Here is a 24,289-nt window from a genome sequence, read left to right as displayed (position 1 = left end):
ACGAAATTTCTCTTGCGTGAGTTTGCATGAACTCTCTTTCACAATGAAGGGCGTATCCAGCAGCTTGGACACTAAAATCAGCAACCCGCTGTTACCGGGGTGCTCTCTTAATACCCGGCAGCTTGTACGAAAGCCAAGCACAAAGATGTGTGACAGTAGAAATAATATTCCTTGTTTCTGGACGATATCGTCAGCTGCCTCGCAGTGATGTGGCGGGAAACCGCCTACTCCCTTGCGATAGGCTGGGGTTACAATCTACGTACGTGTATTGCTGCTGTAACCCCATCGGTTTATTCCCCAAAATGTAACACACTCCTCATTCAAGCTTCGGCTATCTATCCCTTTGTGCCCACTCGGAAAGACAGGGCAAGAACAAAACACAAACGTCAGGAATAGATACGCCTTTGCTCGCGCCAAGGTTCCCGCATCTCCCGAGTAGGAGAAGCCTGCTTGAATTCGCGGCGGAAAAATAAACACGAAAAAGCACTGCCTTCCGCCGCCCCGCCAAAGCGTCCGCACCCCGACAGACAGCATCCAAAAAACCTCCCCGGACTCGGTTCGGAAGCTCAACAAAACAAACACAGAGACCGGTCGTGGCTGTGTGAGTTGAATCAGAGGACACTGATCATTGGAAAGTGTTGGGTAAGCGTGTATTCGACGGTATTTTTCATTTGCGGGTGATCGGTGAAGTCACACGGAGTGATCGGGCGGCGCACTATTTCTCCTCAGACCTCGCACGCGGAGGAAGCTCACCGTTGGCCTATCCCACAATGCAGCGCGGCGGCGGGGCAAGCGCTCTCTCATCCTCGCCACTTGCTCGCTCGCGGCAGGAGTGGGAGACGCGTTTTACGGCTTCGTCGGGAACGGACTGCGAGCCGAGTTCGAGCGGCGGCGGTGTTGAGCTACGAGTGTGGGGGGCTTTTGGTGAGTGCGTGTGGCCGGGGCTTGTTGGCGGGGCAGTGGTGAGAAGCGGCGTCGGTTGTGTTGTCCGTGCTGAGTGGCGTGGGGAGTTCATATCTCTATTTGGTGAAACGACGTGCAACAACGATTAGGAAGAGAAAACTTCGTCAATGACCGTTCGGAGGACTTCGAGGCAGCTCCACGACGGCGTCGACGACTTCTCCTTCCCGTCCAAGTCGGGGCCCCCGTCGGCCTACACCTGAGGATTATCGCAAGACGGACGAAGCAGCCCGCGCGCGGCCAAAATGACACTCCATCCGAGGAGGGAACATGACCGAAGCTAGCTTCCACGAGTGAGTATTTTATCCCTACGCCGGTTCGGTTTTCCTTTCTTATTTTTCGTTTATTGAGCACGCGTATTCTCGCTTCTCTCCATCGTCTTGCTTCAAAAACCACGGGCGCTCCACAAGCCGAAATCGAGGAGCACCCCACACTCACTCCGCCTCCGCTCAGGCAAGAGTTTTTCGTTGGTCCGAAAACACCGGCTTGTTTATTATTTTTTATTTTTTTTGCCCATGTTCGCGGTTCACCGTGTAAGTAGCGACGTTCGTGTTTGTCTCTACCGATCTCGCCTCGAGTTTAACCGGCTAGCGAGTTCACTGTAGTTATAGAGAGGATCCCAACTGCTTTCGCCTAGACAACGAACCGTCGGCGCAAACAAACCGCGCTGTGGTGCCGCTTCGGTTTCTGGTCTGTTCGTGTTATTGTACAACGCCGAGGGGAGCGCTGGCGTCGTCTCTCCTTCGCTCCGAGTCGTTCGTTCGCTCGCTCGCAGCCACTCCTTGCCGTCGTCTTCAACGATCGTTCCTTCTCATTTTTCTTTCCGCTCTCTTGCGACGCTCCGTTCGATCCTTCGTTCTTTTTTTACCTCCCGTTTCATCCGTCCTCGTCTTCCTGCGGGTCTGCGGGGGGAGGGTAGACTCCAGCACTATATACCACACCCCTGCTTGACTTGCGATTCAAGTTTAATCTCTCTGTGGCACCAACGCGCGTCATGACAGCTGATTGTCTGCTGAGTGAATCTCAGTATGGCCCCAACCAAATGCTGTTATATCCCTCGCTCTTTCGTTCGTAGGCCAGCCGTCGCACACGACCCTTGAAAACAGGGGTTAGGCCTACTTTCACGATAGCTACTGCAGCGCTGCCCCCGCGACTGTTATTTACGCTATTCCCATGAACTGTCCATCTCCGTGAAACGAACGAAGAGAATACAGTTCTGAAACAAAAAAAAAAAGTGTTTAACGCCGTCGTGTTGCCAGACTGAAACCGAAAGCGTTCGGGCGCAACCAGTGACTTGTTGGTCGTCGGCCGCGCGCTTTTCAAAACAACTTTACGGAGACTCGTCGCTAGAGCCCTTTATTTAACCCGATTCTATCTTAACGCCCTCGTGCGCGGCTGCTTTACGCCGCCGTCCCACGACTCATTTGAACGAATCACGCGTGAGCATGGGATGGTTTTAGAAAAAAATTGCGGGGGGGGGGGGGGTAAGAAAGCAGCACATCGTGTTCTGACTGGTTAACGCCATGGCGTTAGCACGTGGCGCGTAGTGTCATTTTACAAACGTGCGTTTCCGTAGGTGGCACATCATCTGAAGCCTCATTAACTTAGTTCGGTACACTGGCATGGCAAAAGTGATTACTCATAATTAATAGAAACCAGGTTGTTTCAGAATAGAGCTCGTTGCGTTAGAGTTTGTTGGTCATGTTTCAGGAAGGGTTAGCATATGACGCATGCGCAGTTCCGACAAATGCCGACATAAATCTTTCGTACGTTATTCTGTTAATTGCCCCACTAGACAGTTTTATGATATGGTACTCAAAGATGGCGTTCGGTGCGTGCTTGTGCCATTTTCGTCACTCATGTAGGTATCAAAGAAGATAGCGTGTACACGCATGCGCAGTGGCGACAACCGCTTACGCAACGCTTTGCGTACCCTTTTCTAATGTTGTATTTTGTCCAAATGTAACCGTGGGTTCCCAAGGCGATAGCGTATGACGTAGACGCGGTCACAGTAAACGCATCTTGTCCCTTTGGCGTCGTTCTGTTCTCGCGCTCTAACCATTGGCATGGCAAACTCAAAGCATTGCGTACGCTTTTCTAAAACTGCCGACTGAAACTGCGTCTTCAGCTACACTCAAAGTTGCGGACTCGATACGTGCTTCCCGACCACGGTGACATCTTGACGGGGTCAGATACAGGTGCGCGTTAAAACTAGGTGATCAAAATAAATCTCGTGTGACTTTCTCTCCTCAATCATACGTTGGTATTGGCACGTCTAAGCACTTAGAAGGCGCCAGCGGCGTTGTTTGGCCGTACTCCCAAAATGGTGGCATTCATTCATTCCGTCCTGCCGAGACTCCGTTTAATTGACCGCGAAACAAACGCATTGGTCGGGTCACTTTTGCTTGGTGTTCAAACGTGTTTGGGCACGTCGGTCATTCAGTCGCGGTGTTTGCTCTGCTCTGAAGACACACACACACACTCGCTCACTCGGTAGCAGCACCATTTTCTCTTAAAACGGCGTGCATGTGCAGTACGAGTGCATAGTGTTTACGCGTATTCTCCTGTTCCTTTTCCTTCGCAATCATTGTTGCTTGAGCAGCAGTCGCAGCTGTTTTTTTTTCCCTTTTCGAAGAACGTATACACGGTTGTCAGCTGCGTTCTCAGCTTCCGCGATTGGCTTAAACGAGCGTCTCTGTTGTTCCCGAGACAGAAAGAAAGAGAGAAAGAAAAAAAGCGGTATGCGGCTGAGATAGTACGTTGAGGAGCGAGGGGGATCTCTCGTACGGCTGTGGCGGCGGCATATGCGCTTGCATCCTCCCTCGCTACACCCATCCGCCCGCTCGGGTTCTATTCAGCTCCTCCACTTTTCCGCAGCCCCTCACCCTCCCTTCATGTGGCCTGTTGTGTGTGCGCTCGTGAGAGCGTCGTTTCCTCTCTTCATTCTGTTTCCTGTCCGCGCGGCTGCTGCTGGCTTGCCTCGTGCGGCGGTGGCGCCCGCTTTTTTCTCTCTCTTTCTCCGGTACGTTTTTGCTATCTGTACGCCGCGATTACTCCACGCTTTTTGCCGGCTTTCTTTCTTTCCTCGTACTCGTCTGGCCAGTGTGTTTATAGCTCGGCTCACGAAAGCCATTTCCGGCGCCGCACAGTTGACCCACACACAGTCGCCCTCTCCCCGCTGGTTCGGAAAAGTCTGCAGATCCCCACCACGCTCGCGTTGACATTCCTTTTTATTTCTTTTTTTTTTAAACGAACTACCTCTGTTAAGATCTCCCGGCTCGCACGGCTGGTTACTCTTGCTCACGCTCTCGGCTCATGCAGGTTAGGCGCGGTTACCAATAAGTCATAACCACACGTACGCGTTAAAACGCGTCAACGCGTGGCGTGTTGGCGCTGGCGCGTTCTAACGCACAGTTGTCGTTAGGGCTTTACACGACATGCGCAGTACGCGTTGTGGAATCATCCTCGACCTACCGGGAGCAGCGCCAGACGCGCTTATAAACTAGCGGAAGTGATGGTAAAGAGGATAATAACACTGCTGGCCTGATTACAAATCTTTCATTGTAGCTTATTACAACTCATATCTGCGTTGCTTAAATGTCTCCGCAACTAATAAACTGCTACACATTTAGTGTTTGCGGCTTTGTTTGGCCTTACGCAAACCATGACGGGCTTGGCCTCGTACTTTGGTCGTCGACAGGTTGCTAAAGCATCCAAAAGTGGGCTTTAGAAAAGGTAGGACCTTCAAGAGATTCCCGTAGAGAGATTAATTTCATTGTTTACTTCCATTAGAATGGTGGCAGGCCCGAAGAAGACGACGTAGTAATTTCCACTTGAATCGAGCCACTGTTCAAGGCTTTCAACACGGAGACACAAAGTATACACACGTGTACATATAGTGTATTAATTATTGCAGACAACACGCTGAATAAGGTATAGCTGCAGTTCGCATTTAAGCAATATTGGTATAAGCACCTCACACACACAAAAAAGAAGAAGTGGAAATACAACTTCGAAAGATGATCAGGTCGTAAAATATATACGTCATAACACAGTTGCTCTGGTCCAGCAGTAATATATAACTTTTTAATTAAGCATTTGATATGATTGTTGTATAATAAACCAATTTCTATTATTTTATTACAAACCACACATGCCTCTCAAAGACAGGGCAAGCATTAGGGCTAGTTGCTGTCAATGACCACCTGCACCCATGTCGTTCACCCCCCCCCCCTCTACCCTTTTCTGATGTAGTAGTAAGGCGTGTCATTTTTTCTGTAATTTTCTTTCACCTGCACACTTTAATTACCTTGTTGTACGGTGCTGTTTGATATTATGCAAACGTTTTTACATGAAACAACGGCTATATAGGCGGTGACAAGTTGAGAATAAATACGCGCTCAGCCTCCAGTACTGCAGCGAGCCTGCCATTCACCTGTGCAACAGAGCAAAAATGGGCGATATCGGTTTGAACCACAATCACTTTTTCGCTGATAGTTCAAATACTATATTATGAACTAGAAGTTCGTCCTGTTTTGTTAAAATGTTACGCTTGACTAGTGAAGTCGGATTTTTTAAATGACGTTTACCAACACGTAAAGCTTTCGAAAACTACCGAAATTAATCCGTAGCTGTGCGGCCAAGTCACATACTTGAAATACACCAAAGGATCCTGACGTCACGTTATTAAGCGATTGCAATTATCTGAACTTCTTAGGCTGTAACTAACTATAGGAGCGTATACACAAACAACTTCGCGTACGCAGGTACTGCTGTAAGAGGCTACAAGAGACCTGATTTTAGGCCCTTTGTATTGTCTGGGTAAGTCCTGTCGCCCCCCCCCCCCCCCCCCGTTCTGATTTGTGAAACCTAAAAGATCACGATAGTATATAGTTGATCGACAGAAACGCTTCGACGGAAAGCTTGTTTACTTTCGCAACAACTTGCTGGCTGTTGATCCTATAATCTGTAGAAAGGTGTAATCGCTGCTTTATCACTAGTGAAATACTCGTCTCTTATCGGACAGAAGACATTTCTCCCACGTAATGGTCATTGAAAGATAGCGGTTTGAGAGGGACCTGCAGTGAAGGCGCCGACGAATTCCTGTTGCTTGAAAGGCGGTTGTGCTGCTGTGGTGTCCAACTATTGACTCTCAAATCCGGATGTAATGACCTAATCGCTATGTACAGGGAGTCTGCCTGTCAACTGCAACATTGTATTCGACTGGGACTGTCAAAGCGATTCAGTGAGTGTCTCGTGAAATATACGTTTCGCGTGCGTTATCCTACGCGTTGCCAATTTGACTAATAGTCCGCTCACATGACACTCAATAAGCCGCTGACGTTGGCCTTGCGGCTCTTCCAAACGGACACCTATTCGAATTCGGAAGCGCACAGTGGTTATATTCAAAGGCTTTGCGGGTATGATCACTAATGTGTGACATCTCCTGTGGGTTGGCCGGGAAGCGACTCGATCATAATAGCATATGTGGTTCGACGTCTTGAAACCACAATACGATACTGGCAGACGCCGTAGTGGAGGGCTCCGGAAATTCCGACCACCTGATGTTCTTTAACGTTCATTGACATCGCACCTCTGCACGAGGCCTCTACCATTTCTCTCCATCGAAATGCGACCTCCTCGGCCGGGGTCGAACCCGCCACCTTCGGGTCATCATCCAAGAACTTTATCGACGGCGGCAGGCGCCAACTGACTCGAGACGGCCGCAAAGTGTAGTTAACGACAAGCAGCGTGAGGCTGAACTGGGTAGCTCGGACTCCAAAGACCGGATGTCCAGCTGGCCCAAGACGCCGCCAAGGCCCAAAGGCTACTTTAGGCGAGGAACCGAGTACGCGAACTGCCGGATACAGTAACGTTTTATCTCTAATAATTGCTGGCTTTTTACGTCCCAAAACGAAAATGTGACGATGAGACGTGACGTAGTGAAAGGTTCCGGGAATTTCGACCATCCGGTGTTCTTTCACGTGCGCCTAGTCTAAACTTACGGGCCTTCCTTCATCATTCACGCCTCCGTTAAAAATGTGGTCGTCGCGGCGAAGATTCGATCGTGCTGCCGTCGGATCAGGAGTCGAGGACCTTAACTACTATATAGACTACCAAGACGGATATGATGTTATATGCTTCCTCTTAGCATTGCCTAAAGGAACTATTCTTTTTAACAATCAAACCTCACTGACTCTCAAGGTGAAAAACTGTTGTTGAGGATCCGGCCTGAAGAGACGACCGTATCCTAGATCGGCCTGACGACGACTGCGCACTAGGAAATACGGTATCTTAAATGCCACCATTTGACATCGGTATAGTGATGCCAGGAGTGCAAACAAAGAAGCCACCAGAACAAACGGACACTACGCGCATCAGTTTAAGTCCAAAATTAACCTGCTCCATTCCGTGAGAAGCTAAACCCAGTTTCGTGCTTTTAAGATATTTGGCTGTACACACTCTGCCGTTATCGCAATGCGTAAGCGCGGAAGCGTTTGATATTCGTGTTTGTCTAGCCAAACCGCTCTGGGATGTCGACGACCCTATTGGAATGCCGCGACCGATCATAAAGGGAACGGGGTCCTTCGCCTCACGTTCTGGCAGTGGCTACGTGACAGTTCCTTGCACCTGCACTCCGTTTCATACATCAGGTGCAACGCTCTAGAGGCTATGCAAGGAGTTTGGTCAGCAATTTGTGTATAACTCCGCGCACCTCGCGCATTAACAAACGTGACCTCCGCGACGCGCTCCAGCTGGGCGCTGCTGTAACTAATCGCGGAGGCTATAATGCAAGAAAACACGGACGCTCAGCTGACCTGAACAATATATTTATTGACAAACGTATAAAATAACGGGGTTTATTTCTCATGCGCAAATAGCCTACTTTTATGACGCAGTCTAAAAACGAAAAAAAAAAACACTTTACGGGTAGTGAAATCACTGCACTATGGTCTTGGTTCGAGCGCATCTGGGGCATGAAGTCTTGCCAGCTTCCATAGCGTGCACCGGATGTATGATATGAAACAAGAGTATGGGCAGTGGGTTTAGTACCTCCTTGTACACCCTAGGATGGAACAGCTGAAAGCTCGTGGAACGAAAACTGGCACCCTGCAAGCTCGATTGAAAGGGGAGCGCCAGCGCTAGGCTTTTCGAAGGACCTTGCGCTTTCATCGACGAAAGCGCTGACTCCTTCAAAGTGAAAGAGGGAGAGAGGCGTGCCTGAAGCTGTCGCTGCCGTAGGATGCATGCGGTGGGACACCCCCCCCCCTCCCCCCCCCTCTTCTTGCTCTGCTCTCCGCACGTAGCGACTGAGACCCTGTTTTGTCTGCCCTACCCCGACCTGCGTGCTTGCCCGCCGGCTTCGTTCCAACAGGATGAATCACTGGGCACTCCTCCGGTGTGGGACGACGGGGTCTCGGGCAAAGAAAACAGCAACGAGAGCGCCAGTGTGTGTGTGTGTGGGGGGGGGGGGATTTTTGACTGAAAAGAAGGAGAAAGTGAGCCCCGTGACTGTCTCTCAGAGGGAGGACACCTCAACAGTAGCTCACGATGGATTGTGGTAAAGAGGGATTAAAAGGATAGGGAGGAGTAAAAGGTATATAGAGAGGAGCAGGGACGCCACATCCGGAAGTAAGGAGAAGATCGCAGGGGCACAACCGGTCGGCACTAAATCTAGCGAGTGAGTACAGCGCCAGTGAAATGGTTCAATGGTTCCGCGAAGTCGTGTTGTTGTTCCCCGTTTGAGAGAGCGTGCAGAAGCTTCTATTCGTGTTTTGTTTCGTTCTATGTTTAAATAAATAGGCCCACTGTATACACTAATCGTCGAGCTGTCGGGTGTTTGCCTGCCTTTTTTTTTTCAAAATAACGTCATAGTGGTTCGAGGGTATGAAGAACGCTTATTTATGCAAGCTGTAAAAAGGTGTTAGCGATTTTTTATTCTCTGACGAGGAAAGTGGGAGGAAGAGGTAAGGAAATGGGAGAGGAAAGTGCGTGATAACTGTATCTCAGTGAGGACACCTTAACAGAGACCACGGCCCGGCGTCCTTTGGGGGATGGCTAAGAGATGAGAGTGGTACGGAAAAGATACTTCCTCCGTTCTGTTAAAAAGAAAAAAAAAACGATAATAGGGCTGTTCCAGTGGCTGTACATAAGATTTCGAGACAAGTATCGAAGTAATGCTAAAGGCGAAAGGGTCAAGCCGTTTCTTCGACTAAGAGAATATCAGTTCCCGCTTCCGACCCCAAGGTCAAGCTATCGAATCCCGGCCGCGACGGCCGTGTTTTCGATGGAGGAGAAAATGGCCCGTCTACTTGAATTTGGGTGTGCGCCAAAAAAACACGAGCCGGTCGAGATCTGCGGAACCCTCAACCATGGCGTCCCTCGCAATCTTACTCTGGTTTCGGCGCGTTAAACCCAGCGATTGTTATGTACAAATATTTCGTTTCTGTCCTCAGGTCAGTGTCATCATCATCATCAGCCTGACTACGTCCACTGCAGGACAAAGGCCTCTCTTATGTTCCGCCAGTTAACCCGGCCCTGTGCTTGCTGCTGCCAACTTATACACGCAAACTACTTAATCTCATCTGCCCACCTAACCTTCTGTCTCCCCCTAACCCGCTTCCCTTCTCTGGGAATCCAGTCAGTTACCCTTAATGACCAGCGGTTATCCTGTCTACGCGCTACATGCCCTGCTCATGTCCATTTCTTCTTCTTGATTTCAGCTATGATATCCTTAACCCCCGTTTGTCCCCTAATCCACTCTGCTCTCTTCTTGTCTCTTAAGGTTACACCTACCATTTTTCTTTCCATTGCTCGCTGCGTCGTCCTCAATTTAAGCTGAACCCTCTTTGTAAGCCTCCAGGTTTCTGCTCCGTTGCTAAGTACCGGCAAGATACAGCTGCTATATACCTTCCTCTTGAGGGATAGTGGCAATGGATAGGTCAGTGTACTTTTGGTTTACTCGGATCAGCGATCGCTTCCGTGCTTCAGTCAACAATAATAATGCAGCCCAGCGTTGGCCGCCGTATAGTTGTTTTTGTCGAAGCCTCGACATTGATGCGGCAACGCTGCAGGATTGTGGTGCGAAGAGTAGTGGCGCGCACGAGACTAGGCTATGCTGCTTAATTTCGGGGGCTTGCCCTATCGTATATGTTATCCCTTTGTCTTTTTGAACTACCGCGATATGACTGATAACGTGATGAATGCAGCCGCATAGTAAATGCTATGCTTGGCTTTAGCTTGGCTTTAGCTTGGCGTGTTTTTTTCCCTCCCCCCTCTCTCTCTCTTGTTCAGCTCAAATTCAATGCCCTTACTGGACGTCAGGGGACACCTTTATTGGGGTAGGATGGCAGCGGCGCTAACTCGGTGGCCCAGAGCAACAAGAGGGATAATAATTCTTGATGTTTTATGGCCCTAAACAATGGTCTGATTTCGTGCGACGCCGGGGTGGAGGCATAAAAAAATTTCGGTCATCTGGTGTTCTTTAACGTGTATTGAACGTCGCTCAGTTCACGGCCCTTAGGCATTTCGCTTCGACCGAAATGCGACCGCCGTGGCTGGTATCGAAACCGCGACCTCCTTGTAAGCAACCGAGCGCCGAAACCTTTTCGGTCCACCGTGACGGACTGAAAAGAGACGGAAAAAAATACAAATGCAAATAAAATGCAGTTACTTGGGGACCTTGCTGCATGGTTGAACTGTAAGCGGCGGCCGTAATAACAGAAAACGCAACTAATCTCACCGTTAAGGAAGATGGGCAAAAGAAACATACAAGGGCTCACATAAATCAAAGAATGGCCTTTGCGAGCGGCGGATGGCATGCGAAGTTATTCGTTTGGCATACAGAGGCATGAAGCTGTAATGGGTGTATCCTATGGTCCTATGGCTTCGAATATCTATATACATGAGGTGCGCTAAAATGCCACGAGTGCGAAAACACGGTCACAAAATGAACGCTGTCGCCGAGAAGTACTTCCGATAAAATTGCCCCCCCCCCCTCCCTTTTACGTGATAATATTATTATTATTATTATTATTGATATTATTACTATTATTATTATTAGGCCGCTCGTCACTCTAACTGTGTGTTTTCGGCGTTTGTAAAGTTCCTATTGCTGGTGCCATAAAATTTTAGAACATGCGTATGCTATGAAAAGGCATTGGAATGAGCAAGGAAACAGGTTGTATGTGGAATTCTTTCCTTTTTCTTTTTCTACGTGACTTGAGTGCCTAACATGTACTTGCTATTTGTACCGTGCCCACCTGCTTGGACCTGTGAAGGTCTGCAGTATCCATTAAATAAGAAAATAAAAAATAAATAAATAAAAAGAATATTGTGTTAAGCGTAAAAACAAAACGAAACAGAAACACTCTGCTCTACGTAGCATCGCGTAACGATGCTCGGGAAAGTTATTCCAAACGTTATTTTTACTGAAGCTCCAGTGCGCCTTAGCAATATCAATGTTGTGATATACTTAGCATGCCAAACTTTCCTCTCTAATGGGATTATTTTTTGTTTTTGTTTTATGACTAGGGCGTGCATGCAACGTTAAGGGGGCGCTTCCACCACTTATAGGACCAACAAGTCCTTGAATATTGCAGCAATGCACATAGAATGCTATGTATTGTAATAATAATAATAATACTTTATTGTTCAAGACCATGAGAAATACAAACGAACGGGTCTGTCTAAGTTTTCGAGGACTTGTGTGACTTTGCCGGGCAGAGCCGGTTAGAGCGATGTGGTTACAAAGTCACAGAAACTATAGTTGTTGTTTTTTTTTTTTGCCAACGAACAGACTACATGTTAATACTACTGTTTATTTTTCCACGCAGTAAATAGAAAAAGAGAAAAAAAAACAGACCAAGAGCACATGTGACATAAAAGTAAAGCATAGCCATGCGATTTTACAGTTCAGCGAGCAATTTCTTCAATTGTTTTTTTTTATACCGGCCGAAAGAAACTGTTCAGGTAGTTCGTTGAAAATTTTGGGAATACATACACTTCTGCTCGCTGCTCCGTATTTGGTAGAAAATCGCCGTACAGTAAAATGTTTTTTTCTCTCTCTCTCCCAAAGTTCGACGTGCAACATATGGCGCTTGATCACACCAGTTGTGTCTAATAATAATATCTGTGGTTTCACGTCACAACGCCATGATACGAGGGATGCCACAGCTCCGGAAATTTCGGCTCTCAACGCGTACAACCATCGACGGCACACGCGCCTCTGCCTTTTAGTTCAGAGAGCGGCCATGACGCGACGCTACATTAGGGGTAGGGCCGCGTGCATCACGCGCGCGTCAGAGCGCTATCGTACATCCGTCAGATTTGTCCCTTCGTGCTCTTCCTTTGTGGCTCGAATCAATGCCGTGCCACCTCACAGCGCTACACTCTGAAGAAAATATCGAGTAAAAAGGGTGTCTTTTTGTCCCGCAACAATAATCGTCATCAGGCTTGCGTGCGCTTCCTTTCTTGAAAACTTTCCACTTTCCTATCGAGAATGCAATGCAACCCTGATAATGGGCATGTCGATCGGTACCGGAATGTACAGGCGCGGGGCGATAGCGCAAGGATGGAACGCAGTATAGATGACGATTATTCTTGTGGGACAAAAAGACACCCTTTTTACTCGCTCTTTTTTTAGAGTGTAGCTATCAAACGACGTCGCAGTGATGTCCCCATTGGTTGCCCGCACAGCGCCACGAATGGAGACACGCTATACCAAAACACTCCATCTTTTACAGTGCCAGCGTGGCCACCCCAATATTTTGGACACAAGGAATGCAAGACGCCGCCCCGCGAATCTGTACACAACTGATCGAAAAATTGCCCCATGTGATTACCGCCATGAGGCACTGCATGAGAGGATCTCATCCCCATGACCGCAAAGCACACGTGAAGGCTAGGCGTTAGGTGAGAGCAGGAAAGGGCTACACGAGGGGATGGCTGTACCGGGTGCACTTGCCGGGCATTGATGAAATAGAGAAGGCGCTGCTTGAACTGACGACACTCAAACCGCTATCTTGGGGTACCAACATAGTAGGTTAGATGCGTGGTATTGCGATTTCACGTTATCAGAAAATTGCATGCTATACACTACTATAGTAGTTTTCGTTCGTCATTCACAGAGGCCCAAGACATCCTAGTGCATTCAACTTGGTTAACTGCCACGTGACCATGCTATCTTAACGTCACCAAAGACGTCGCGTTAAAATGAGCCAGTGCATTAAGAGCCTAAATGCGTGACGTCATGCGCAATCCATCAATGGACCTACCTCCCTTGACCCTTCTATCGTGTCAAGGGCGCAAGGCGTCAGCGTCGTCGCGTAAAAATAAGCAGCGGCGCTTGTCCGTCGTGTGTCCCCTCGTTTCGTTCTATACGTTCACTTTGCTCGCGTTGCTAATGTGTCGTGCTGTGGAGTATGAACTGGCGCCAAGATTCACGTTAATAACTCATGTGGAGGAGAGGTTCTTCCTATTTATCAAACGTAGAGTAAAGAATTATCACTTTTTTGTGGGTTTTTTAAAGGGAAAATATTGTAAGGGAGGACCACAACCCGAAATTATTCTGGGAGAACTGCTGGTTTGTTTGTTTGTTTGTTTGTTTGTTTGTTTGTTTGTTTTTTAGGCCTGTCAAGGCTCCTGAGGCCGTACTCTGAGACGATCGCACTTGTGGAGGTACTATCGCCCAAAATTGAAAGAAGGGAAATTTGTTTTTTTTTTCGAGACACTCGCTTATACATCAGGAACTACAAAATAAACAGTCATTTATAAAACAAATAAACAGATAGTATTCAGGACGTTAATTGTTGTCTTTAACTGCAGCATGCTAACTGCATGCAACGTCGATTGAAATGAATAAGCTTTGAACTCACTTTTGTCTACGTCACAACTGGTGCAGAACAGTGCAAGAAAACTATGAAAGTCTTATACGACTTCCTTGGCTTAACTGCCTCATTGATTGATTTGATTGCTTGCGAAGATGTCGATTTCTGATCGCTTCGATTGGTTCGTTGGGGAGATTCGGAAAAGTAGTCGCCTGAATAATTAGACACGCGACGTTCTCAATTATACACACGGTCAGAGCCTAGTCAAAATAACTAGACATGCTATCAGGCTCGATACGGATCATGTGCTGGTACACGGTCACACTTAATCGCGATCAGGTTTGATTGAGATCAAGACGATCCCGATCTGTGCATTGCCATATGTCAGCATGGCTGACCTCCGCGCCAAACTCGATCGTGATTATGTTGTACAGTGCAGCAGCGATGAACAATTGCCATCGGCAGTCATGAAGTCCGATCTCGATCGGCCCCGATCGCGATCCAGAGTGGCTGCGTATCACGCGAAAGTACGACACGAAAATGATAACCTCGGCATACCCCCTTCGCCCGCTGATTTACTCTATAACATCCCCCGTATACGCCTGTTCTGACCTTGGCTCGCGAGGCATTCCGAATGACGACAGAGACGCTCGGGCCGCCCACACGCAACTCGCTACGTGACAGCTTACGAGAGAGCTGTTCTATATATTACACCCCCCGCCATAAAAACCCAAACAACGGGCGAGCGTGTGCTTAGCGAGCCCAGCATCGGTCGTCGTTTCGCTCATTCTGCTGCTGCACACCCATGAATGAGCGCGGCCTCCTGCGCTACGCTCACGTGATTTTCTTTCCTTTCTTTCTAGCGTATAGCCTGCTATCGCGCTTGCCTACCGAGAGAAGCCAGAGCACCGTTCTTTCCTACTCTCTCACTTTCATGGATGTGGGCCAAGTTAGTTTGTCGCGGGAAATGACGTAACATTCGCAGAGAAAAAAAAAAGTGAGGACTGAGACGTCTTTTGTCACCCGCGACGTCTGTCGTGAGTTCGAGCCGCCTGGGACGACCAGCCGCTGTGAATAACAATAAAAAGTAAAGGACCACGACTGAAGTGACGACCTCAATGAGCGGACGAAAGTGAAAACGGCGTTTTTGTTTTTGTTTGTTTTTGTGCTTGCATGCTTTACTCACACCCACACGCGAGAGAGAAACAACGGCTGACTACGTAGCCGTCCTTGAATACTACGAAAAACCGCTGGTTCTTCCTGGAAAGTGCGCAAGAAGAGGGTTCTTTTCTTTTTCTGGATTAACGGTTCAGGTGGGGAAGGGATCAAAAGGGCAAGAAAAACGGTTAGGAGTTCTAGACGTCTGGCTGGCCTATATTTATTGCGGCTTCGTCATCATCAGCTCAGGCTGAATGTAAGTGCATTGTAACTTAAGTGAAAGGAGAAAGAAAAAAAAACATCCATATTAGAAATGCGACCACGCAGTGCCAAATACGTTTTCGCGCCAACCGCACAACGTCACCGAATCACCAGAAAAGTGGTCAACACCATGATTGACTTGTGGGTTTAATGTCCCAAAACCACTATATGATTATGAGAGACGCCGTAGTGGAGGGCTCCGGAAAAAGTGGTCAACGCCAGTCACAGTTAGTATAAAACTATACCTAGTGAGATGCTCGAATGATATACTAAACTCTTTTCACGTCTTTTACTAGTACATTCTAGAGTCCGTTTATTTGTGCATAATTTGCCAGAAAAACGAGCCTTTTTCGTTGTTGTCACTTTATGGGGTAGTGGCCCGTAGCATGGCCGGTGAAGGAAACAGTTCTCGTTAGCGCAGGCCGGTGTTGTTAGCGTCATAATTTTCGGGCACACATTTCGTCGCGATTTTCCGACACGACTGCTCAACGCGGAGTGATACGGAAGCGACGAAAACGGAGGTCAAGTTCGAGCATTCGCTGCTTCTAAGCTAATCTTTTCGTATTCTTACTTAAGAATGGGCGGAGGCTAATAAAATTCACATATCGGTAATTTAGACAGTGGTGGTGGTGGTAGTGGTTAGAAGATGAGAAAATGCACCTAATTTCTGCAACCCGGTCGGGAGCACGGCGCAGTGCCTGATTAGACAGTGGAAGGAGTCCGTTGCACGCATTCCTACTCTGTTTAGTTAGTACACGTGGCTGTCTGAAGAAGAGAGGCCCGGCCAACTTTTCCCCTCTCTCTCCCTCTACTGTAACTAAGAGCGCCAAGAAAACGTCGTTACTTCGGCAATCACGGTAGACAGGTCGTCACGTGCGTCCGTGCCACTCATAAACTGTCGAGTCATCACCAGTCGTCGTCTAGAAACGCCCCGCTTTTGCCTCGCTCGTCGTCTTCTTTTTTTCTTTCTTTTTACATATCTTTAAAATTACCTTCCTCGCCGAAACGTACCGGGAAAACTTTTCATGCCCCGCTTTCTCTCTCTTCCTTCCTTTCTCCAAAAATAGAAAAAAAAAGAATAGAGAAGGAAACAGAAAGGAGAAGCAAGAATAAATGAAAAAAAAAAGGGTTTTGCTGGCGTAGACGACGCGTGAAACGGCCCGGCGAGCACAACCGTCCATTCAACACAAGGAAACGTCCGTTTCTATTGAGGAAGCAAAGGAGAATGGAGTACCCAACCGTGTCCAGTCATATGCAGTTTGTGTGTGTGTGTGTGTGTGTGTGTGTGTGTGTGTGTGTGTGTGTGTGTGTGTGTGTGTGTGTGTGTTTGAGCGAGCAAAGGAGGGAGAAGGGACGGATGTTTGAAGGAAAATTTGAATGGCGGGCGGGTGCTGGCTGAGGAGAGAGAGGAAAAAAGAAAGTTAATTCTCGCAAATTACCGCGGTTCTTTCCCGAGCCCTCTCAAGTGCTTCTTTCTATTAAAAATGTAAACATAACGAGAAGCGTTACCCGCAATTTTCCTCGACTCTTCCCTTGCCCTCGTGTTTCTCCTCGTGCCTAAATCGCCGCCTTCTCCTCCGTCTCATTCTCTTCCTCAACGATGGCCTCGCGGCAGCTGAGCCTTCTATCCCATTGACCCGTTATACGTTCCGCGGCAGTATATCTCAAATATGATCGGGCCCGTAGAGTTTAGCGTACGCGCCATGCGCCGAAGGACGCCAATATACGGCGTCATTGAAGGGACGGACGCGCCCGGTCGCTGTTCGCGACTAATGCGAACGTACCGCGCTGCTACTCAATGCGGCACGCATCGAGTGATCAGGCGAGAATAATGCTTATCGTTGCCCGACTTCCGGCATTATTATTGCCGGCGTGCCGAGACGCCCGCCTGCCGCCTCGCGAGTTGTTTTCGCATAAAAAGATCAGCATTCGACTCACGCGGGAAAATTGTTCCTATGAGCACACTCTCTCTCACACACTTAAGAGTACATATAGGCGTCGCCACGGTATGATGTTTTAAACGGACGTTTTTTTTTTCTTCTTCTTATTTTCGTTCGGCGCGACGTGAAGTAATAACTGTTTACAAACACTGGGGGGAGGGTGGGGGGTTAGAAAAAAGTGGGTAAGAATTTAGAGTACAGGGTACTCTACTATGGGAGAGGTCGTGAGTGAACTGTTACTGGATGGCTTCTGGCTGTGTGCGCCGACGTAGCCTAGCAGTATTGGTGAGGAACAGAAGCCTTAACGAGTAGCGAATTCGTTTTCAAGTTTTCTCCCCGTGTCTGGTCAAATATTTAAGATACACCTTATTATAAGCTAGATACAATATTATAAGAGTTAGTCCTTAACTTTGAGCGCCTTTTTTTTTTTTTTTTACCTGGAAGCGGAAAAAAAGAGTCTTTCCTTACTCGATCACAACTTAAAACACAATATTTCTGCTTCCGTGTTAGAGAGTAATAAATGAAGGGAACGCAAGTTTTTTTTTTTTTCCTTGGGTAGCAACACGTGCTGCTGCTATTACTATGTTAAAACTGACTGAAAACGCGAATATACTTTCGAAAAGTATTCGGTAGAAAAACGGCGTACGCTGGGCACCGTTGGAGTTCGAGCATGGAAGAGCGTAAAAGACAACGAAACAGCAACGCTGGTGGAAAAGAAGGCACAAATGGGCGCTGACTATAAGCCGAAGCTTTATTCTTAAGAAGTAGCCAATAAGGAACGTTGGCAGAATTTTGTTCTCACCTCTCAAGCAACATTTATGTATGTTCGCGCGTGTCTTGGTACGTGTGCTTGTTTGTTACATATGTGTATGCAGAACTCAACAATGTTTCTTTGGTGGAGGGGGGGGGGGAGAGTTGCCTCCACGATGCCGTCACACATTTTTGTGACGTGTGACGTCAAGATGACGTCGTACAGTGACTTCATCGCTCAGACAATGGTGTTTTGGCGATACATCGTTGTACTTTATGAGATATTGTTAGAGCCTTCTTGCAAGACTCATAGCCTGGGTCTCGTATAGATGGGATCGACCACCTGAGGCTCTCGACTTTCAACCCTGTATGAGACGCTGCGGACACAATTGTGTAAACCACTAGTTTTTGCTGTTTGCACCAAGTAGAGGCTAAGATAAAAGCAACACATATTGTACCTTGGACGAATTGAATGTCCTCCTTCAACTTTATTTTGCAGCGTACTGATACACATGATCAATTTTCCGAGGGCACTGCCACGTTCGACGAGACGTGCCGCTGTCTGCAAGCAATGTGAAAAGCAGAATTTTGATTTGCTCAAAGTTGACATAACGAGAGACGAATTTGCCCTATATTCTTAGCCTGAGATTTGATTCTATTTATGCCAAAAGTAAGCATCAGTGACTTCAGGATGAAGAAATTTTTGGTTACAACTTAATTAGAACCAGTTACTGTCACACACTTTAAATGTAACAACTATCTCATTATTCTTGTTGCAATAGGATTTTGAGTTAAGCAACCCCAGGTGGTCGAAATTTCCGGAGCCCTCCACTACGGCGTCTCTCATAATCATATGATGGTTTTGGGACGTTAAACCCTACATATCAATCAATCAATAGAATATTGAGTGGCTTGAAGTAACGTTGCAGTGACGTGGCACATTTACAGGCAGTTCTTGACAGGCGATGTCTGAAACAGTTATAGAGTTGTGCCTTTATAAAAAAAATATGAAGTGAACATCGAAGTTCCGCCGTCCGATGCGCTGGAAACTACCGTCATCTCGCCCACCGTAGTTGCACTCGTGCAGGGGCTCCGGGCACGGACGTTTGTAGTGCAGCCACCTCGCGGATTAGAAAGATACGGGAGTCGGAAAGATAAGATACCGCGCGTCCGGTGCAATAAAAAAGAAATAGGTGGTGGCGTCTGAGAGATAACGTTGCGCTCTCACTTGCGCGCTTGGTTATCATCTGCCATAATCTCTTAGTTCCTTCTGATTTCCCTCGCAGATGAGAGATGCTCCCTGGAGCCTGCTGCGTGCGCACCACAGTTGCTTGCTGCTGCTCCTACGTCCATGATCTTACTAAGGGGCGAAGCGAGGAAACTGGCTTGGTTGGGATCTATAGGCGTCTGCGAAAACAAACAAAACATAAATATGGCCTAACAAACAAAATAAATGTGACGTAAAAATAATTTTTCGAGTTTAATGCCCGAAAATCACCACGTATGATTATGAGAGATGCCGTATTGGAGGGCTCCAGAAATTTCGACCACATGAGGTACTTTCATGCACTTGCCCTAAGCGCATGGACCTCGAACCTTTTTTGTCTCCATCAAAATGCGGCCGGGATTCGATCCCGCGACACGTGGCTCAGCAGCCAAGTGCCTTGGCCACACCGCCTTGGCGGTTGTATATCGCACATTTTGTGTGTGTGTGTGTTCCCGGCTTGCCGGCCGCTTCTTCCCTCCTCTTGATACAGTCGCGCTGGCCGGTTTCCCCTTAAATCGCGAGTGCTCTTTGTCGGCTAATATAAGCAATACGGATATTGGCAATGAAAAGTTCGCCGTTATCTATATTCATACCAAGTTTGGCAGCGCAGCGATGTTAGAATACCGAACTAAACTTACCGGGACGTTCAGGTTTCCTAATGGTGCATTCAGACGACGGACCGAATCCGGATTTGTCGTGGACGCGGACAGCTAATCCGCGGATGGTCCGCCTGCAGGCGCATCCACACGACGGACGTTGTTCTAGGGAAAAACAGCCGGATTACCCTCGACAGCAGATTCGGCGCTCACCTGCGCCCGCTGGCAGCAGACCGGTTTGAGAGTATTCAACATGGATGTCCGCAAGAAGCGAAGCTTGGCTGCGATGTCTGTCGTGTTGTTACAAATGAACGAGTAGTGCTATTCTTTCAGGAGAAAAGGGAGTTGCTAGCAGGATATTCTTTCAACTAAATTATTCCCCACTTGTAGAACTTCTAAACGTGTCTCCCGCCTTTTTTTTTTAGAAGCGGCACGTCGCCGGTTGCAGAAGTTGGAATATTTCACCACCATGACGGCTAAGAATCTCGCGTGTTAAGCGACGGCGGCGACATTTCTCGAACCACCAAAAGTGATTTCTGCATATTTAATCACCTGAGAACAAAGTCCCCGGAAACTAAGTAAACAATGCTCAAGCGTAGATGATGCCGACCAGTGATGCAGCTGTCCGCGAGCCATGGAGGACATGCCGCGAGCAGACGAAAAGTGTACTGGTTGCCACCGACCCCGAGCTAATCCGCTGAAGTACCGGCTCTCCCCCGCCAGAATCCCGATGTAAGAAACAGGTTGGGTTCATCCGTCCGCGAGCCGCGCGGACGAGTCGCGGACGAGGGGAATCGCTGATGTGAGGTCACGTGACGCGCCGTCCGTCCCGCCACATCGCGATTCGATCCGTCGTCTGAATGCACCATAAATGAAACCAGTAACACAGTTGTGTGTCAGTGTTGTGATTGCGCAGAGCTGAGCGTGGCTTGACGGTAGTTGGCATAGGATATGACACAAGTGCTCGTGAGCTGCTCATCAAGTGTGAGGCACCCTGGACGGCTTTATAATCTCCCATAGTAGAGTAGTTAGCACTCGAAATCGTTGATCACTTTTTCCAAACACACACGTGAACTGCTCGCCGTAGTTTTAGATACGAAGCAGCTTTTAGACTAAAATGTGTGACGCCGTACGTACTTGCGTCCGTACGAACGCGCCGTTGCGCGTTCCCCTCGCCGCAGGTGTTGGAGCGGGGACAAGTAGGCCACGCCGCAGCTGCGCGCTGACGTCACTTGCTCCTTCACCCGCAGCACGCTTTGGGAACTAGCGTTACGAAACTATGTAGGAAATTCTGGTATATAGTTATACATGCATAAAACGCTTTTAAAAACTAGTAACAGTGATAAATAAAAAGATATATCTCATTTTTTTGCTTATATATGTCTAAAGAAAGGTGAGGATAACGTTGAGCTGTAGTTAACTGACTGTATTTATTAAGATAATTCTGCACACTCTCGCAAACTTTCGCATCCTAGAACCCAGTAGTAATGGAAACTTCGAAAGGGAAAATTACAGTCACAGATAAAACCGCTCCAATAGAACGTGAATGCGTTTATTGATTGATCGATTGATTCATTGATTCATCGGCACTTTGGCACATACCCACTTTAGGGGAATGGCGTGCAGTGCGTTTCGTCTTCACAGTGTGTTTCTCGCGACCGCCCTTCTTTTTTTTTCGCCGTTTTCCTGATCGACGAAGAAACATACGGAACAAACGATTAAGACGAAAAGATCTCGCCCGTCTTCAGCTTCGTCGTCTTCCGTTTTTTCAGCTGAAAAGGCGGCCAGATGAGACGTATTTTCGTGAGCACCCACGTTTTATGCGCTTTTCTTTGGCCTTCGTCAAAAGAAAGAGAGAGGGAAATAAAAAAAAAACGTTGGTTGGACGGGAGTTTCAGCTCTTCCGTAAGTTCTTCTTCCCACGTGCCACGGAACTTCCTGCACCCACACTTCTTGATCTTTGCTTCATCTTTTTCTTCGTCCCCATAATCAGCCATCTCCCTCTCTTCGCTGTCTATTCATTGCATTCTTGTTTTTTTCGATTTGTTATTGCTCTTATCGTATGTGTTTGAATTCTTACCATAGCGCAATGTATATATGCGAGACGCTCATTATTTTCAGCAATCATATTATACTACGTCTTTCTTTCGCTGTCTTATGTTTGCTCTCTGTTCGCTATTTCATCTTACAAATTTTTTTTCAACATTCAGATTCGAAAACACGGGAAGGTAGGCTGCGTTAAAAACTTAAAACCGGCTGTCAGAACTTCCTTAGGTCAACCATGAATGATCGAACGTACAGGGAAAGGAGAGTGCTGAAAGGAATAATTGAAATAATTGAAAATACACATACAATCGTCGGCTTACTGTTGCTTTATTTGCAAAAATACGAATATGAAAAAGTCGCGTTCAGCTAATGCTGTATTAAGCAGACCGAGGAAAGTTGGGGTAACTGGGTATCAATACGAGTGTTGCACACGTTACAGAAAAAATGTAACTAAATACCTTACTGACTACTCAAACAAAAAAAGGAACGCGTTACCGCCCTACGTTACTCCCCCCCCCCCCCCCCCAAAAAAAAAAAGGTAACGTGTTACAGTTATCGAAACAAAAAATTAACGTACGTTATTTCTCCTGTTATTTCGCAATGATAAGTGTTAATATGTTTTCGTTGCAGGAACCGCCAATAAGATCTATTTTTTTTATCTCGACGTTATGCTGGACATAAAACGTGTAATCCTACTATTATTCTGCTTCTGCGGAACCCGAATCATCATTGTTGTGTAGTTGGCCAGCATTCAGTCCTTCGTCATTCTTCGGAGAAACGTGGTACCCGCTGCTCACTTATTATGCTTGAAGAATTATGCCTGAAGTGGGTATGCGGCACAGTTAATGAGTGATCAATAACAAGCTTTTGTAATGGGTTGGATCATCGGACGACCCACTCGTCAAGTCGCAATGCGTGACACCTGGTTGTTCCTTTGATGTTCTAAGACGGTTTATTGCTCATATTAACGCGATTCCTTTCCTGACATCCAAGACTGCCTAAGGCCAGATTGCAAAGGAGTAAACATGTCTAAAGAGGACATAGATGTAAGATCTGATTTAAATGATAATTCACGCGACTACACCACGCCGACTAACCTTGAAATCGGTAGTACTGTGCCTAAGGACGTGTTTTCGAAATAGAAGAAAAACTAGAAGAGGAGGTCTATAGACGTATGCATGGTACACCCATTGTAGTGGTGTAATCTACTCCTGCTGTGTTGAAGTGTCGCAGTTGCGAGCGTGTACACATAAAAATCATACGTCGGCGACTGGTGCCGTACTCACAGTCGTTTCGAGGACTTGTTTTAATTCTCGGTGACATATCTTGCCTCTTTCTCTTGAGATTACCGCGACTGTCTCAAACCCTCACACCTTAACCCTCTTACCCCTCCCTTCCTTTATTTTGCATTTCGTGCTAAGCGACATTAGGAGACTCTTTGCCTTACGGTTTCAGAGTTGCATTCTCACTCACTCACACCTACACACATGCGCGCACGCACGCACGCTGTTTCTGTGAATAGAGACAAACTTTCCAGCATTTTTCGTTTGTGTTGCGTAGAACATATAAAAAGAAAAGAAGCATTAGCAATATAAACCAACGAATGGACTGGAGGAATGAAGTACATAACGCTAAAAAAATGGGGGTGTAGACTTTATACTGACGAAATTTCACTATTGACTGCGAAGTTCACATACGAACGTTCTGTTTGTTTTTGTTCTTTTTGTTGCTTTTGCCTCGCATAGTGTTTCTCCTTGATACGGCTTCCGCAGAACATGCAGCGTAAGCGTTGTCGCATGTTGTGCGTGTGAGTGTTTGAGCACATGTGTGCGTGTGTTATATCTTCCCAGCCAGTCTGTTCATCATGGCCTCAGTGCTATACTTTCCTGTGTAGTCTTTTTAATAAGAAAGTGTTTTTATGTCGGGGTCCTCCAAGATTTCAATGACGCATTTCCGTCACCGACGTGACGTCAAAAAATGTAACGACCAGAAGACAAAGAAAAAGTTCCGTCATTGGGACTCGAACTAATGACCCCTGGGTACGCGACAGCTGATGCCGGGTACGCCATCCACTGCGCCATGGTCACAGTTTTTTTCTTGTTTATTTCTTGTGTAAAACGCCATGACCTAAAAAATACGCCTTTTATAGTTACCACTCTTCTAGCAGCGTTCTTGGTAAAGCGCAGTCGTGCATCATGACCGTGGTATCCGCCATTAGTTCCTTCAAAGCGTCGTTTCTAAGCGTCCGTCTCATTCGGTGCGTTTCCAATAGAACTATAATTATATATAAACGCCTGAACAGACCCCCAGGTGGCGACCTTACCCCCATGGCGTCGGCGTCGCTCATAGCATCCATTCATACCGAACAGATATGCGAGGCCTACCGGCTTCGTCTGGTTTCAACTCTGCGAACACTCGCGGCCGGCCAAATGGAAGACGTGACGTGCGCTGCGTTTCCCTCTCGTCGGGCAGTGCTGTTTAACC

General features: G+C 47.4%; 1 protein-coding gene across 1 annotated transcript in view; it reads left to right on the top strand.

Moving 5' to 3' along the window:
• Nucleotides 1-621: 621 nt before the first annotated feature.
• Nucleotides 622-24,289, top strand: part of Spred (Sprouty-related protein with EVH-1 domain) — an 84,931-nt gene continuing 61,263 nt past the window's right edge. Inside the window, exon 1 of the mRNA XM_037418978.2 lies at nucleotides 622-1,253. Within this exon, the coding sequence (XP_037274875.2) occupies nucleotides 1,231-1,253 (23 nt within the window). The 5' untranslated portion in view covers nucleotides 622-1,230. The remainder of the gene's footprint in view (nucleotides 1,254-24,289) is intronic.

This window comes from Rhipicephalus microplus, chromosome 6 (genome assembly GCF_043290135.1).
Source record: "Rhipicephalus microplus isolate Deutch F79 chromosome 6, USDA_Rmic, whole genome shotgun sequence".
In the NCBI taxonomy this organism is placed as follows: Eukaryota; Metazoa; Arthropoda; class Arachnida; order Ixodida; family Ixodidae; genus Rhipicephalus; species Rhipicephalus microplus.
The sequence above is the reverse complement of the archived record's forward strand: the minus strand, read 5'-3'. Positions and strand labels throughout refer to the sequence as shown.